The 15,296-nt window shown below is 44.6% G+C and overlaps 1 protein-coding gene across 2 annotated transcripts in view; it reads right to left on the bottom strand.

The window, feature by feature from the left end:
• Nucleotides 1–12,188, bottom strand: part of SYN3 (synapsin III) — a gene marked incomplete at both ends in the record, with an annotated part of 175,576 nt that extends 163,388 nt beyond the window's left edge. For both annotated transcript variants that reach the window (XM_084273252.1, XM_084273253.1), the window contains one exon: nt 11,872–12,188. In XM_084273252.1, the coding sequence (XP_084129378.1) occupies nt 11,872–12,188 (317 nt within the window). The remainder of the gene's footprint in view (nt 1–11,871) is intronic.
• Nucleotides 12,189–15,296: the final 3,108 nt, after the last annotated feature.

Genomic DNA, 15,296 nt, shown 5'->3' with positions numbered 1-15,296 from the left:
ATTTTTACTATGTGTCTATTTGTTCCAATAAAAAAGGAGAGACAGTAGGAAGGCAATTTTCCCCATGGCTGAAACATGCCAGTTTTCAGCCGAATGCTCCCCTCCCCCAGAAGTGTGAAGTGTAAATAAAAAGTTGTTTTGTTTTGTCATCCTGGCTCAAAACCGAGTCAAGAGTTTTCACTTTGTTAGAAAAAGACAGTAAAAATGTCAAAAGTTGTTCACTTCGCTCTAACAAGGCTGTATCATGCTTCCCTTCCCAGACTTCTCATCCATCAGCATGGTGCTAGTAAGACCTCCACATAGATGTTATTGAGGGACAATGTCAACCGGGTGTGACCAAGACCAAGTGGCACAAACAACCCCCATCCTGTATAAAAAGCAGAACTCGGTTCATTTCCCCCCCTTCTTTTTTGGATTGATGAGTTTTGCATGTAAAAAAGCAACTCAGCAGACAAGCTGAGACCTCACTCCTCTAACAATAAACAGGAACACTAAATTCACTTAATAATTCCATCACATTTCTAGAAGCATGGCTCTAGAGGGTCTGGCAACATTCCTCACTCTTAAACATTGGGGATATTGCTGGAACCAGCGACTTCTCAGAAACTGGAATGAGCTTTAAGTGGGCCCACAGGAACTGCTCTGAAATTTGAGGCGCACTATTCACTGGTACAAGCCTGTTTTTATTCCCAGCACACTCATAATGTATACTCCTTACCCACATTTATGAAAAACACTTCCTCCCTCTATGGCCTCTCCGCTTTACTGACCAGCTGGTTGCAAACTTCTTGGTGCTGCTTTGCTTCAGCTTGTAATGAAGTGTGACTAATCATGGTCTTCAGCCCGGTACAGATGGAACACAGAGGCTTCCACTGCCTAGTCCATTAAATTAGCCTTCACATGGTTAAAAAATCCTCTCTCCCATCTCTGCAGTACCAGTTCTGTTCATGGATGGTCACCCAGAGGACACATCCAATGTGAGTAGTCATCGGGATAGAGACTTAGACACTGTATGGCCTTTCTTTATCCGTCTTTCCACACAGTTATTGGCTCATCCCCTGTCTCATTTAACTTTCTTTTAACAGAACAATACATCTCTATCTTTCAAAGACAGCTCCCCAGGAGGGTTAACCTGCTCCGAGTGTCTCTGAAGACTACAGGTGCTAAGCAATTTGCAGAAAAATATTTTGGTCAGCCCACATCTTGACACAGCTCAGGGTAAGAATGAAACACTTCATACTGAAACATCACTGAAATGGATGGAGTGATGTTGTCAATGTGCACCTAGGGTTTTGGAGCCCCTGGGCTGTAGAGGCTATCATGTTGAAATGAAAAATGGCTTTAGCATCATCCCAAAGCTCTTGAAATTTCAATCAATCATTACTGATGCTGCGGAAACATCACAATGCCTCCATTGTAAGTGAGAGAGTCTTTTGGTCAGTATGGTGCAATGTATGAAATGGCTTCTGGTCCCTACAGTGAATGTGGGATGGAGGAAATAAAGGTCATGCTGCTCTGGTGAGGATGCAGGAGAAAGAAAGATGGATGTTCCTGGCAGGTGAGACTGTACAAGACCTTTGTGGATGCTCTCTGCCCCAAAATCTCCTGAGCAAAGCTCTTGTAGATTTCTGCCTAGGAAATTACATGCTTCACGGTTATCTAGTGAGCCTGTGGTGCAGCAGGGATGTAGCACCCAAGAGAACAGTCATAATCCTTTCTGGGGAGCCTCAGAAGTGTCCCCATGAACCTTCAGCACAGTCAGTAATCAGAGGAGTGTCTTACTACCCTATGACGGAGGCTGTCTGGCATCTTCCAGCTCAGGACACTGGGCAAGACACTGGCCACACAAACCCACCCCTGCTCCTGGGAAGAGCCCTGACCACCACTTGGCTGACCATCCCTTTATTTTAAAGCATGTCAGATGTGCAACCTGCCAGAGCACAGCATTATGATTTGGCTTGGCAGGGTTGCAGATGGGTTTGTGCGGTTGCTGTGATTGCAGTAAATTAGATGTAAACATGTTTTGACTGAAGCAAACTGCAGGGCCATGCTCAAGAAGAGTTCCTGGGTGGGATTTACAGTACCAGCCAATGCATTTAAGTGTGTCTGCATTGGCTGGGGGTGAGGAAGCACCATAATAAACAGCCAAAGGTTTGCCTCGGCTTCCAGGGAGAAAGCTTGACATAAACACCACTTTCTTTGTGATGAAGCCACATGGTCTGAAAAAGGACCTATTATCTGGGTGCAAGGCCATCAGAAAAACATAACATCTGCTTTCTGCCTCAGCTCTGACATGATTACAGGGCCACAAGAAACCTGATGCCTCTTCATAAGAAGTATTTTGGAAAGAAAAAAGCCTGTTTTCCAGAGCTGCCATGAAACAGTCACAGTCAGTCTCAGTGACTATGGCTGGAGAAAGTCTATACACAATCTTCTGTCAGATACAGAACGTATCCTTAATAGCAGCAGGGAAAATCTAAATGAAGATTTTACCTCCAATTACCTACATAAGAGCCAGTTCACAGAAAGTCAATGTGTAACATCAGTGCCCTTTGGTGTTTGCAAACCGTCTGAGCAAGGGAGCCCAGCACTGATCCAAGCCTGGAAACACACCTGTAAGACACTGTAAGATGAGAGTTTATCCCTCTGGTGTCACCAACATCTGTCACAGCTTGTACTGCATCTATATGAGGGCTGCCCAAATCAACATGCTCCCCTGCACCGTTTTACTAAGACCCATAGTCTGCATACACAAAGGTTCAGTCTTCACGGGGTGCAAAGTCCCCTATCAAAGCCTTGCATGTCACCAGGTGCAGGGGAGTCAGAGTTGGGCAAGTGGAGCACTGTGCTGCTCCTGTATCATGGAGAAACACAGCACAAGAGAAGCAACTCCCACATGTGGGGTAGGGCTTTTTAGGTTCAGCAGAGTTCTTTGCACCAAGAGTGCAAAGAGGCATATCTAAACTACTTCCAAGCACTGCTTCTGTTTTCCTGTGGATTTGTGGGGATCAGGCATCAGGGTTGCAGCAGGGCTGCACAGCTTCTGCCACACTGGAAAATGCTTTACACAGATGAGAACAGGAAAAGATGCCCAGGTATCAAACATCAGCTAGGGAAAGCGCCCAAGGAGCTCTTCTCCATGTTCAGTGCCACTAGATAGCAGCTGACATAAGAAAAGCTGCAGACCACTGGCCACAGCATTGGGGCAGGAATAGCCATGAGGGACAAAGGATTTAAAGTGATCGTAATGGCCTGGAGGAATGCAGTGATTCAAAGCTTAAAGCTGTTCCTGCAGGTCTAATAGCTGGGCAAAGCAGAGCTCATGACACATTATGCAGCTCTGAAGACAGGCTGGTATGTTTTGTCAAATTCATGGAACTTCTTTAAAGTAAAATGGCTCCTGTATGAAGCAATTTTCTAGGCTAGGAAGAGATCAAAGAAATATGGCTCAAATCTTCCTGTGAGAGACTTCAGTGCAGCTGAACTGGCAAATGGTATTGCAATTGCTAGTAGGATGTCTTGGAGAAGCTGGGAAGCCATCCTTCAGATGAACCAATAAGGCTGAGTCCAAATTCCCTGTGATGTGGATGAATCCAGGCACTTTTTGGGGCATCACTGTTCGACAGGCCTTGAGCTACAAATTCAGGAGCAGGCTTGTACCTCCACCCGAGATATGGGCTCAATATCACTGAGATCATGCCAAAGAAGGGCACTGGGATGTTGTAATGGCAAATTCCTCCAGATTCTCTGACTGAGTTTGTGTCTCTGGAATGAGACAGACTGGGCAAAGAAAGCCAAGCCACACTTTGGATGGAGACTACTTCTCATCCAGAGTGGGAACCAGCCTTTCCCACCCTGTGGAAGGGCCAGAGCAAAATGTGCTGAGGAGAGGAGATATGCATGGGACTCAAGGAGACGGGGGGCAAGGGAGAGAGTGGAAGAAAGAGGGAGAGAAATGTTGAAGAAGAGACCTAGGTAAATAAACCAAAAGGGACCCATGAGTAAATTCTGGAATTATCTGAATTATTTCACTGGAATCACATTACACATATTTCTCTCTAGTCCCTTGGGAAAAAGAAGGCATGTAATTTCTTTCTGGATCAGGCTGGAAAAGGCAAGGCTGAAGCCCCCTGTATTGGGTGGGGGGGGGGCCTCAGGGAGGGAGGGGAGAGGGTCAGCCACTGTACGAAATCCCCATGTCAAAGGGCCTGGGGGCCCAAGTGATGCACAAGGCACTCACTGTATGTCTGCATTGTCTCCTTCATAAAAGGGGCTGGGACTGGGAAAAAGGAGGCAGTTTCCAGGATACTGGCCAGCAGCCGCTGGAATGCCCCGACCCCCCAGCCCCTACACGCTATAAAGGCAGTGGGGAGGAGAGGGGGGAGGAGAGATGCATTTGTGCCCTTTCTTCTTCAGGGGTGAAAACAAGGAATGTTTTCCTTTCAGGGGCTATCCCTCAACCTCTTCACCATTTCTCCCCATTTCAGCAATTCCCAGGTGCAAATAGTTAAGGACTATTGAGATGGTCAAGTCCTGACTGCTGAGGGCATAGGGAAGAGAAAAATGACTCTGCAACCTGTTGGAGCTTTTGTCCACATCTACTTCGAGAACTTTAGGATGGACTGACTGGTAGTTAGTATTTATTCTGTAAGAGTACCTTGGGCCAGGGGTGGGGGTATGTTGGGGTGCTAAAGGTGGTGGGTAAGCATGATGGTTAAGCATGATGGTCGTGTGCTTTGACACCACAGAAAGCAAGGTCTGAACTACAGGTTAAATGGACCAGAGGTAAGTGCAAAAAGAAAGAATCAGTACTCAGACTATGCAGACAGACAGAAAGACAGACACCAAGAGGTAAATCTAAGTTTTGGGTTGGGTCAGAAGGTCACCCTGAATACACTGATACTTTGTCAGGAGATCCACAAAAGTTCCAGTTCCAACCCTGGGGTGCAGCACTGCAGCCCCATACCTCCACAGGGTGAGAGCGTCTTGCTCTTGGTGCTGTCACTACCTGGTGTGGTAGAGCCACAGAATTGAGAGCTAGTTCAGCTGCACTGCAGGTAGGTCCTTGATGTCCAAGGTCAAGCCGTAGCAACAGATCACCTTTGTTGCCTTCTGGGAAGAACCACAAGACCCAGCTTGCTCTGCTTACCGTAAAACAACCCCCAAGGCATTATGAGTTATGGGATCACACCAAGGAAAGAAACGCCTCTGCAGAAGAGGTTTGTATCGGGCTGTGATGATGGTATGGGGTTGTTTTTTGTTTTGGATAAAGGAAGTCCTTGTGGTGAGGTCCTTGATGAGGCCTGAGGTCCCACCCTACAGGGCCGAAAGGATTTTCTTGGCTTGAATGCACACAGAAAGGGAAGGTCTAGGGCAGAAAGGGAAAAGGGTTTTTTGAATCTCCTTTTGTGAATCCTCCCTTTCTCTCAGGGAACTGAAGGCTTGTTTTTGGGGGAGACCTGGGTTGGCAAGCCACCAGCACTTTAATGATCGCAGACACAACCATTCAGGCTGCTCTTTCTATTCAAGGAACTATGGAGTCCCACATAATACAGGCCTCCCAGCATCTTCCTGTGCCACCTCCTGCTCATGAGACGGGGAGTAATCAAAGCCACTCCTGTGTCCTCCCCTCAAAGAGAAGAAGCACTAGTTAGTGCAGTGCTATTGCTTTTGGGCACAGCTTTTTGTGCTTCTTTGAGCTTTTAGGATAGGAAGGACACTTTGCTGTAGGTCTGGTCCCCCACCCAGGCTACATTGTGGTCACATCCTTCATGGCCACAAAGAGCTGAGGCCGGGGAGCAGGTGGAGGTGGGGGGCTGCTTTAAGTGCCACATGAGGCAGCAATTTTATTTTGTGTATTATCAAAATTGTACATTGCTGGAACATTTCCAGGTTGCTAAATCTAGATGGTAGGGCCTGGAGCTGTTTGTGAGGGGTATCATTTTGTTGAGGATTGTGCAATATTTTATCCCAGCTCCGATCTGCCCTCCCTGAACTTGAGGAGCAGGGAATTGGGCTAACTCGAACCAACACTGGGGCAGGGCTGCTGGCTTTCCATCAAAAGAAATCTGGCTCACAAACCCTGAGAAGTACATCTGAGGGATTTTTAATTTTTTTTTAAACATGTACAGGACTAGGCAGGACATTCTGAGGTTAAATTCTATGCATTTATAGGAACTCTGGTAAAGCAATTAAGGTCCCAGATTTGACTTACATTAGCATATTTATAACCTGGTGAGGAATGTTTTCCATATTCCATGTGTCTATTTTTGTAATGATACTAATCCTTTCATTTCTGTATCACCTTTCATTTAGGAGGACTAGATCCCAAGTTGCTTTACACATGCAGGACAAAAATACAGACAGACATGATGGTGATATACTTAAAACAGATTGGAAAGCGATGTGATAAATGCAATTTATTGAATATCTGTGACAGCCTTACCTCCTTTTCACCCCTCTACATTAACTCTTCATGCTGCTTCCAAGTGTGTGTGCACATGTACATGCATGTGCACGTGCACACACGTGCAAGTTTAACACAAACTTGCTTTCTCTTTCCCTAAAATCCAATTTTTTGCTCTCAAGTCACACTTGGTATGAATTATAGGAACAACAGTATTCAGGCCTGGGTAGATATGGCTAAATGATGAAAATACAACTATTTTAGCCAGATTTGTGAAAACATGAATTTTCCTTGCAAGTTTTTCCAAATTCCAATGGCATAGTTGCACCGAACTCATGAAACATTTATTATACAGGTTACCCCTGTATAATAAAAACTAATTCATAATCATTTATTATCAGTTACCAACATGCTAGATGATTTGGGGCTTCTTATTAGGAAAAGTAGCCAAAATTTTGAAATTTACTCTGCAAATTCCTAAGATCAAGCTTGAAGTAGCAATTCTGAGTAATAATAATACAGATAAATGATAATAAAGTCCAAAGACAAAAGCTAGTCCAAAACTTACCATTATATTTGAGTTAGGTATAGAAATATTTCTCTGAATAGGAGCCTTAGTATATCATCTTCAGCCTCCTGAAAGCATGAAATGACTCATGACACTCATTGAATATTTTTGAAAAGGAATTTCTTGAAAAAAAATCAGGATTTAATAAGTCCCATGTTACTAAAATTCAGTATTAGGCTGTTATTATTTGACCAGTTACATTTTTTGACAAATGACATATCTGAGGCTCCACATTGTCATGCACATCAGAAGTAAAAATGGTTTTGTTTTATTAAAAAAGTCTTGATAATTTCCTCTGTGTGGTATAAAACTGTAATCCTGTCAGGTCATTCCTTAATTAGACATGAATCATGACATTATTGTTATACAAAGAACCATTTCAGATGTATTAAGCGGATTGCATTCAGTATTAATCACAGCTTTTCTCTTCCCTCACCTTGAAATTTTTGCAGACAGTATGTTCATGCAGATTTGGCTGTAAAGTAAATGGGAAAACAACAATGCAATTTTGTGTCTCCTAAAATATGCTATGTGTCTTTTTTCCCTGTGAAGCATAGCACTATCCTTGAGTGTAGGACCACCACACATAGGGAACATGTATTTTGTGCAAGACAGCATGTAACACTGGTAGCACTTCAAATGGCCTGAAATGTGGGCAAAACACATCAATGGCTTTGAAAAGTGACATTTCACAAGTGGGATCAAGATACCTAACAAATGCAACAAGCACAACTTTGTTATGCTGTCTGGTCCAAAAAGCAATGTTTTTAGCACATGTTGTTAATAGGAGCCTTAGCTGTGCTTGATCACTTCCCAAATAATCTGTTTAAATATGAAGCATTAGGCTAGAAAGCTGAGCACTTTCGCAGAGGATGGGGGTTAAACAATTCACAGTACCAAATCCTGTTTGATCTGCTGAGAAACTCAATCCCGCAAGAGCATGATTGTACTTAACAGTGTGTCGGGTGAGGAAGCTGCCAGAGGTGGGATGTTTTCCTCCTGGCTGAGGTCGGGCTGGTGGAGCTGGTCCATCTGCCATTACATGGAGTCCTGCCACCCTCTTCCTCATGGTCCTGCTCCCTTTTGTTGTGTGTTTGCACGTGTGTATTCAAGTCTGAGCAGCCTTTCTAGCAGCTGCCGTAGGTGAGTTGTGGATGTATTTTTGGAAGTCTGCCAATGCACAGATACTCCCAGCCCACAAGAAGGTGCCTCATTCTCCAGGTAGAGGCTACCTGGCTGAGATAAATACCATTAATGATGGAAGAGAAGCAGAATTTTTCCCTAGCATGCCACTGCATGGATACATTCACTAGTGTGGGTGCCTCTGAGGACTCCCTGTCAAAACCAAGAGCACGAGGGAGCCGTTCAGGTAGTGTTTTCCTCTTGTGCACATCCTACATGTAGCAGATTCACTGGTTGCTTCCTTGAAATGCACTAGAGATGGGTCTTGGAGAAGGATGGAAAATTTGTCAAAATGTTGCCACTTTAACAGAAAGCTGGGTGACTTCTCTGGCTTTTAATAAAACGTACCTTTCTTCTACTGCTGCTAATGCAGAAAGCAGCTGATCTTTTTCTGTGTGGCTCACATTATTTTTATGGTACTTTGTCTTTGGAATAAACCAGCACATATTGCATGTCAAGAGTGGTAAGGATTTTATGGAGGAAGACAGGCCATGGATTCCCATGGGTGCTCTTCACTTCCTCCAGACCTCTGAGAGAAGTTGAGTGCTGTACTGTACCATCAGAGACATAGTAGTCCCTTAAAAATAGAAAGGATTGTCATTTGTCACTTTAAAGTGCATTCAACACTTGCCTGTTTGGGTTGTTAGAGCATTTCATCATGCACTTGTGCAACACCTTGTCCTAATCCACAATTGCAGCTCTTTGCCTGTGCTGTAATACAAACAGTGATGATGAATTAATATCTGGCTTGGCAATATTGCTGCAGTCTCCCATTAAGAGAAAGTGTTTTCATTTAGAGAAATCAAATAGCAGATTCCACTGTCTCTCAACCTTCCTGTCTGTGAACAAGCTAGTCCTTGTTGTAAACCCCATGTAACTTGCTGTGGGGGAGGAGGCATTGTGGAAACCCTTCCCCTCCGCCCCCCTAAGCAAGTTATTCAGTGGTTATTTCTTGGGTATCTTTTCTAGTAGAGTTAACTATTTCAAAAGAAGGAAAAGGTTTCTTGAAAAACAAAGACAAAAGATTGCACAAGTAGCAAGATCAAGAGAGGCAGAGGTGAAATGCATCACAAACATCATGTTTCTTCTAAACCCCCAATCACCACCACAGAAGTAACAATAGGTTCTTCTTCACCCTCCAAAGCCTGGGACTCTTTCTGCACAGCAGACAGCCAGAATCCCTGGATAACAAGCTTCTTCAGCTGTGCTCTCCCAAGGCAAACACTCCTTCCTCAAGCTGGTAAGCTTGAGCTCACATAACACCCTGACTGAGGCCAAGAAGATGACTGGCATTGCTCAGAAGTACCTTACCAAGAATAAACACCCGTGGAGCCATGGAGCCACTGCTTTCCAGTGTGGCTCTCAAGGGCTCACTGAGTTTTCTGGAGACACGAAAATCAACTGCCAAGTAGCCCTCCTGGCCTACTAGAGTGGTTGCATTGGTATGCTCTCTCAGAAAGGACAACATGCTTGCTACCTTTAGGCTGAGGAAGTTTCTAGGCATGTGTTTCTGCCCATGGAAAGATCCATGGAAATCTGAGGCAGGCAAGGGTTAGTAATGTTCTTTCTTTTGTTTCTGTGTCATATGTATGTCAGGATAAGGTCATGAATATGTACACTAATTTTGATCAGTGGCCTCAACCTTAGAGAGAGTGGAGGCAGGGAGCCTGTATAAGCAGCATTATTTGGTAAGTGCAAGCCTGTGGATAAGGCAGAGAGCTGGAAGAAATGAAAGGGGTTGCCCCACCATGAGTATAAATCGCTAAGCTACAGACAGCAGAGGGATATCCAAGACAGCAGGATGTGAGGAGTGCTTGCACACGAGTGGAGAAGTGAAGACAGCATGGGTAGCCATACCTCCTCTTTATATCTCCCAGCTGCTGCTCCTTGGGTAAATTCAGCTCACAGACCACAAAGTCTGCATGACAGAGCAGCAGCTGGGAGATATAAAGGCAGAGATTTGAATGCAGTGTGTATTTTAAAACATGAAAACTCTGTAACAGAGTCCAAGACCTCCTCATACTTTCCCCTGCCCAGGCTTCCTTTAGTGCCATTTACCTCAAGGAAAAACTAGATTGGCCTTTGAGCTAGGGCTTCCCTCTCCGATTACAGTGTTTGGACTAAGCAGTGCTGTATAATAATCAGATGCTAGAGCTGTGCACTAAAGGGACTCCCATCCATCCATCCATCCATCCATCCATCCATCCATCCATCCATCCATCCATCCATCCATCCATTCCTCCCTCCCTCCCTCTATCCCTCCCTCAATCCCATGCTGGAGGATGCTATGTTAAGGGACTGCCACCTGGCAGCATCTCCAAGGAACTGCAAAAAATGCTAAACTGAGATGGACCTTGGTGAGCATCAGCCTGCCGTAGACTTGCAGGTGCACACAGGAAGGAGAGATGAGAGCTAAGCCAGACTGGTACTGGCAACTGAAGTATCTGGCATTAAGAGGCTGCTATTGTGACAAAGGACACTAGGCTGGTGAAACATTTGATGACCACGTTATCAGGGACTTACCACTCAGTTAAAAAGTTGTTTTTCCTTTGGGAAAAAATCCCACTGCTTTCCCTCTCTTACTTAAGAAGGCTGAAGAAGCTTGACCTAGTTGCACTAATTAGTTGCCCCTTTCTAGCTAAGAGCAAAGCTCTTGCTTTGTGAAGATACATACAGAGAGACAGTTCTCACCTTATCCCCACTCTCCTGGGAAAGCAAAGAAGATCAAAGGTGACTTTACAGAAGAGTGGCATGAGATGAATAGAACAATAAAACAGTCTCCATTGACCAAGACCTGTTAACCCACCTTCTTCCATTTTGAAGTCTTCATTATGGTTCCCTTGCCTGTACTAGCCTTTCCTTTTTCTGTGTTGTGACAAGCTGGCAGATGAAACAATGAACATTTCCTCAACACATGCTCTGGATTTTCCCCCACATAGGTCTCTTGGCCAGCTTTCCTAAAGTTTCTAAACCATCTGACTTTGAAAGGGAACACACAGCAAGCAATAAGTAAATTCTCTAACATTTTGGAAGACTTCAGTTGTCCTACCCTTTGGAAAGTGTCCTCTGCTGGCCAGTATCAAGAGAAACAAACTTTCAAACTTTTGTTTGTAAACAGAGACCAGACAAGATAAATTTGAGGCTTAGCTGAGCCTGAGAACCTTTTGCCAATAGCCATGATGCTTAGTAGGTGAAGGGCCCTTGCCCAGCAAATGAACTCTAGTCATTGCTATTGGTAGTAGTGGGGTTGGGTTATATTTAGTAACTTATGTACAAATTTTCATACAGAGACATTGAGAGCTGGAGAGAGTGAGTGAGTCCCTTTTCACTTTTAGAGGCAGCACAAACAGTAGGCTAAGGTTCTGAATTGCATCACTAACATACCTTCAGCTGCGACCTCTTAGAATCATTTCTAGATGTGACAGCTCAGCTAAGCCTGCTAAGCCAAGAATGTCCTGTGTGTGCTCAAATATTGAGGCTATCAAGGAGTTTGCCAGTGAGTGCCAAATGACCATTTTTTCCAAGCAAGATAGGAGAAAAGCCAACTCTGCCATTTATGCAGGTCACTGAAAAGACACTAACTTGGGATCAGATCTGGTGGCCTAGGTGTGAAAGTCTCTGTGCACACCCTGCAGATAGCCCATGCCTTCCAGATCCCTCCTGTCCTCCAGACTTTGTGGAGCTGAAGGCATCAGGGAGGACTGTGATGACTTACCAGTCTGTGTGTGCGTCATCGATCACCAGCAGGATCTTGGGTTTCTGGGCCACAGGTGGTGTGGGGCTGGTCGAGTGGTCAATTAGTCCTGCAGCCGCTTGTGTGGTTTGCTTCATGGCACTGGAGATGGAGCTGAAGATGCTGGTGCCAGTAGAGGAAGAGTGTGAGGGTTGTGGTGGCTGTGGATGCTTTCTCTCCATGGCAGGAGAAACTGGGGAGCTCGTGGAGTTGTCAGGGCGTTGCAAATCCATCATGTAGCCATTGGGCAAATTCGCCACAAAACTACTGTCTGAGAGACGCCGCCGAAGGAAATTCATTGTTGAGGTGTTGTGTGGAAACCTTCTCAGCAAGAGTGAGGCTGAACAACGGTGTCACCAGACCCAGGCAATGTTCCTGTGTGGGTGTAGGGTACCTCCTTGCAACCCAGGCAGACAGGCTTTCACCCTTGAAATCCTGCTGCAGAAATATGCCTTTGTTTCTCAGTTATATTTTTGTTCTCTCCTGTGGGAAGAGAATCAAAGTCGTATATGTGAGAGACATGCTGTGACTTTGAGACAAGAAACACATCTTTGACCATTGAAATGAGCACTATGCAGCATGCTGCACTGGTACAGACAAACAGATAAGAGAAAGTACTATGGGCTTTCTTCTATCCCAAAACATGTTCCAGTTGGAGCAGACTAACTTACACTACCTTAGGGGCTAACAAGTCTGTAACTGCTCACTGTGGGAAAAGAAAGAATATTCTCATCATAAATGTGAATGCTTTAAAAAGAGCTTATTTTTAGTATTTTGTTAGAAATAACACAGATAATATGCTTGTTACCAAATAATCAGCAAATGATCCAACAGGATAAAAAATTGTATAATCTTTGGCAGGCTTGTAAGCAAGGCTCTGCATTTAAGGAGCAAACATCCTAAATTGAAATAGCATGTAGAAAAAAATAGTGGAAAAATCTTCATATACATCTTGATCAAGTTCAATGGCGGCTTCAAATTTTTCTTTTCTGTCCCTGCTGCTCTCTGCACTCAGAATTAGACTTTGAGCCAGGTGCACACTAGTGGTTGCTAGACTTAGCAGATTCCAGGATTTTACAAGTTCTCCTGTAGTATTTTTTCAGGTACTCAAAACTGGAAGCTTGCCTGTCTAATCTTCAAGTGGAGTTTTTGTTTGTTTGTTTGTTTGCTTGTTTGTTTGTTTTTAAGAAGAAAGATCTCTTACTCTGCTCATCGTTTCCAGTGAGAACACAAACACTGTGAAATGTAACTACCTGACTCTTTTCCATTGACCAGAGTAGGATGATTTTGGTTTTACTCAGAACACTTTTTCAGCAGTTAAATAATCTCAGAGTTATTACAGTTAGTTTTTATTTTTAATTTGCACTTGTAGGCACAGCCCTGAAATGAGATTGCCACAGTAATTCCTCAAGACCATTTTTCTGCCAAGACAGCTTTTGAGTCTTGACCAGAAGCTGGTTCGTGAGATTTAAGGGGGTGAAACAAATTAGATAAAAAAAGATATTGCTGGCAAAACATAAATGTTTTTGAAGACAAACATACCTGCAGCAACAAAACTGAGAGTTACCATGTACATCAAGTGAGATGAGTCACATGAACTCCTGGTATCATTGTTACATCGTGTTGCAGTCCCCTCCACGACTTTTTCAACGAGACCCCCTACAAATGCTGTGACTCTCTGCCTTGAACTGCCTGGTTTGGATTCCCTCAGCGCTCATCCTCTTGTCCCAGTCTCTGACTGCCTCCTGATGGCAGGAAATTGTCTTTTCCCACTCCGTCCAAGAGAGCTCAGTGTCGGCAAATCTCCCTCCTGGAGCTGGGGCTGAAAGCTCATAGAGCAACCAAACAGCTTGCTTAAAATAAGCTGCCGTTTATTTTCACCTATAAGGATTTACAAAGCTTTAGAGACAAAGGATTCACACCTATGTCTATCTCTCTTAGCCCCCAGGGGTTTAGGGAGGCTCAGATGAGCCTGGCTGGAGTAAGCAAGCTATAAAGAGCCCCTTGGCATATGTCCCCCAAATCTCGTCATCCATCACCACTCTGACCCTGTGGGCACAGGATCCATCTGGAGGGCTCCCCGCTGAAGCTGCTGACATTGGCTTATTAGAGCAATTTTTCTTTTGATTTCTCTGCCCTGACAGTACAAGTCCTTTGACTTTGCCAGAGCCTGGAGATAGTCTTTTCCCAGGGAATAGCTCAGGAAATCTTTAATGACTTCCTGCCATATTTACGGTCGATAACGTATCTCAAGGCATTGTGCTGACTTCCCGCCGGGTCTTGGCTCACCCAGTGACTTCACAACATCAGTAAATGCACACACCAGTGAGCGGTTGGGTAGCATGGATTATTTATACAGCTATTTGTTCAAAAGAAGCAGGTAACATATAGTATCCATGAATTATGAACTAGCTACTCACCCACACAGCACTTGGCCCGCTCATGTCCTACCACAGTAACTGTGAGTGCCAGCACAGAGCATCCACTGTTACCCACCTGCAGTGACCAGAGTGGTAGATCCTACAAAGACTTTAGGGGATTTATATACTATAGGCTGGGTGCAAATATGCTGTGCTGTCCTGTGTTTTCTACCTTCCATAAGACAAATAAGAAAAATCTACTCAAGAGTAGGTCTGATCCTGGTGAAGAGAAGCATCCTAGAGAGCTGCCTACTGTCAGAAGGGCTCCAAATTAGTTTCCTGATACTGTGCAGAGCAATTAGGCATACTAATGCTGTGTACAACAATTAGGAGGACCTTTGTGTGAATTGGCAAGAGGTGTGGGGGAGAGTGTCAGCCTAGAGAAGAGAAGACTGAGAGGGGATCTCATTAATGCTTAGCAATATCTAAAGAGTGGATGTGAAGAGGATGGGGCCAGTCTCTTTTACAGTGATGTCCACTGACAGGACAAGGGGCAACAGGCACAAAACTGGAACACAGGACGTTCCTTCTCAATATGTGTAAAAACTTCTTCACTGTGAGGGTGACAGAGCACCATAAGAGGCTGCCCAAAGAGGTTGTTGGAGTCTCCTTCTCTGGAGAGATTCAAAACCCACCTGGATATGATCCTGTCCAACCTGTTGCAGGTGACCCTGCTTGAGCAGCGGGGTTATACTAGAGTCCCTTCAAACTTCTGCCTTTCTGTAATTCTGTAATTTTTGATACTAAACTCAGGAGAAGCAGTTTTAACATGAGACGCCTGCTTCGTGAATGCTTTTCACAGCATCAGAGCTGCTAGTTCCTGCTGTGGCAGCTCTCAGCCACGGGAGGGAACCTGGCCACAGCCGTACCGGCTGGACAAGGCTCTTTTCACAAGCCAAAGGCTCTTTTCACAAGCTAGAATGTTTGGGACAGAGTCCAGCAGGACTTGCACACTCTTGAAAGTGTTTCTTCCCCATTGCCAGACGC

The sequence above is a fragment of the Gallinula chloropus genome (assembly GCF_964237585.1).
Source record: "Gallinula chloropus genome assembly, chromosome: 1".
NCBI lineage: Eukaryota > Metazoa > Chordata > Aves > Gruiformes > Rallidae > Gallinula > Gallinula chloropus.
The sequence above is the reverse complement of the archived record's forward strand: the minus strand, read 5'-3'. Positions and strand labels throughout refer to the sequence as shown.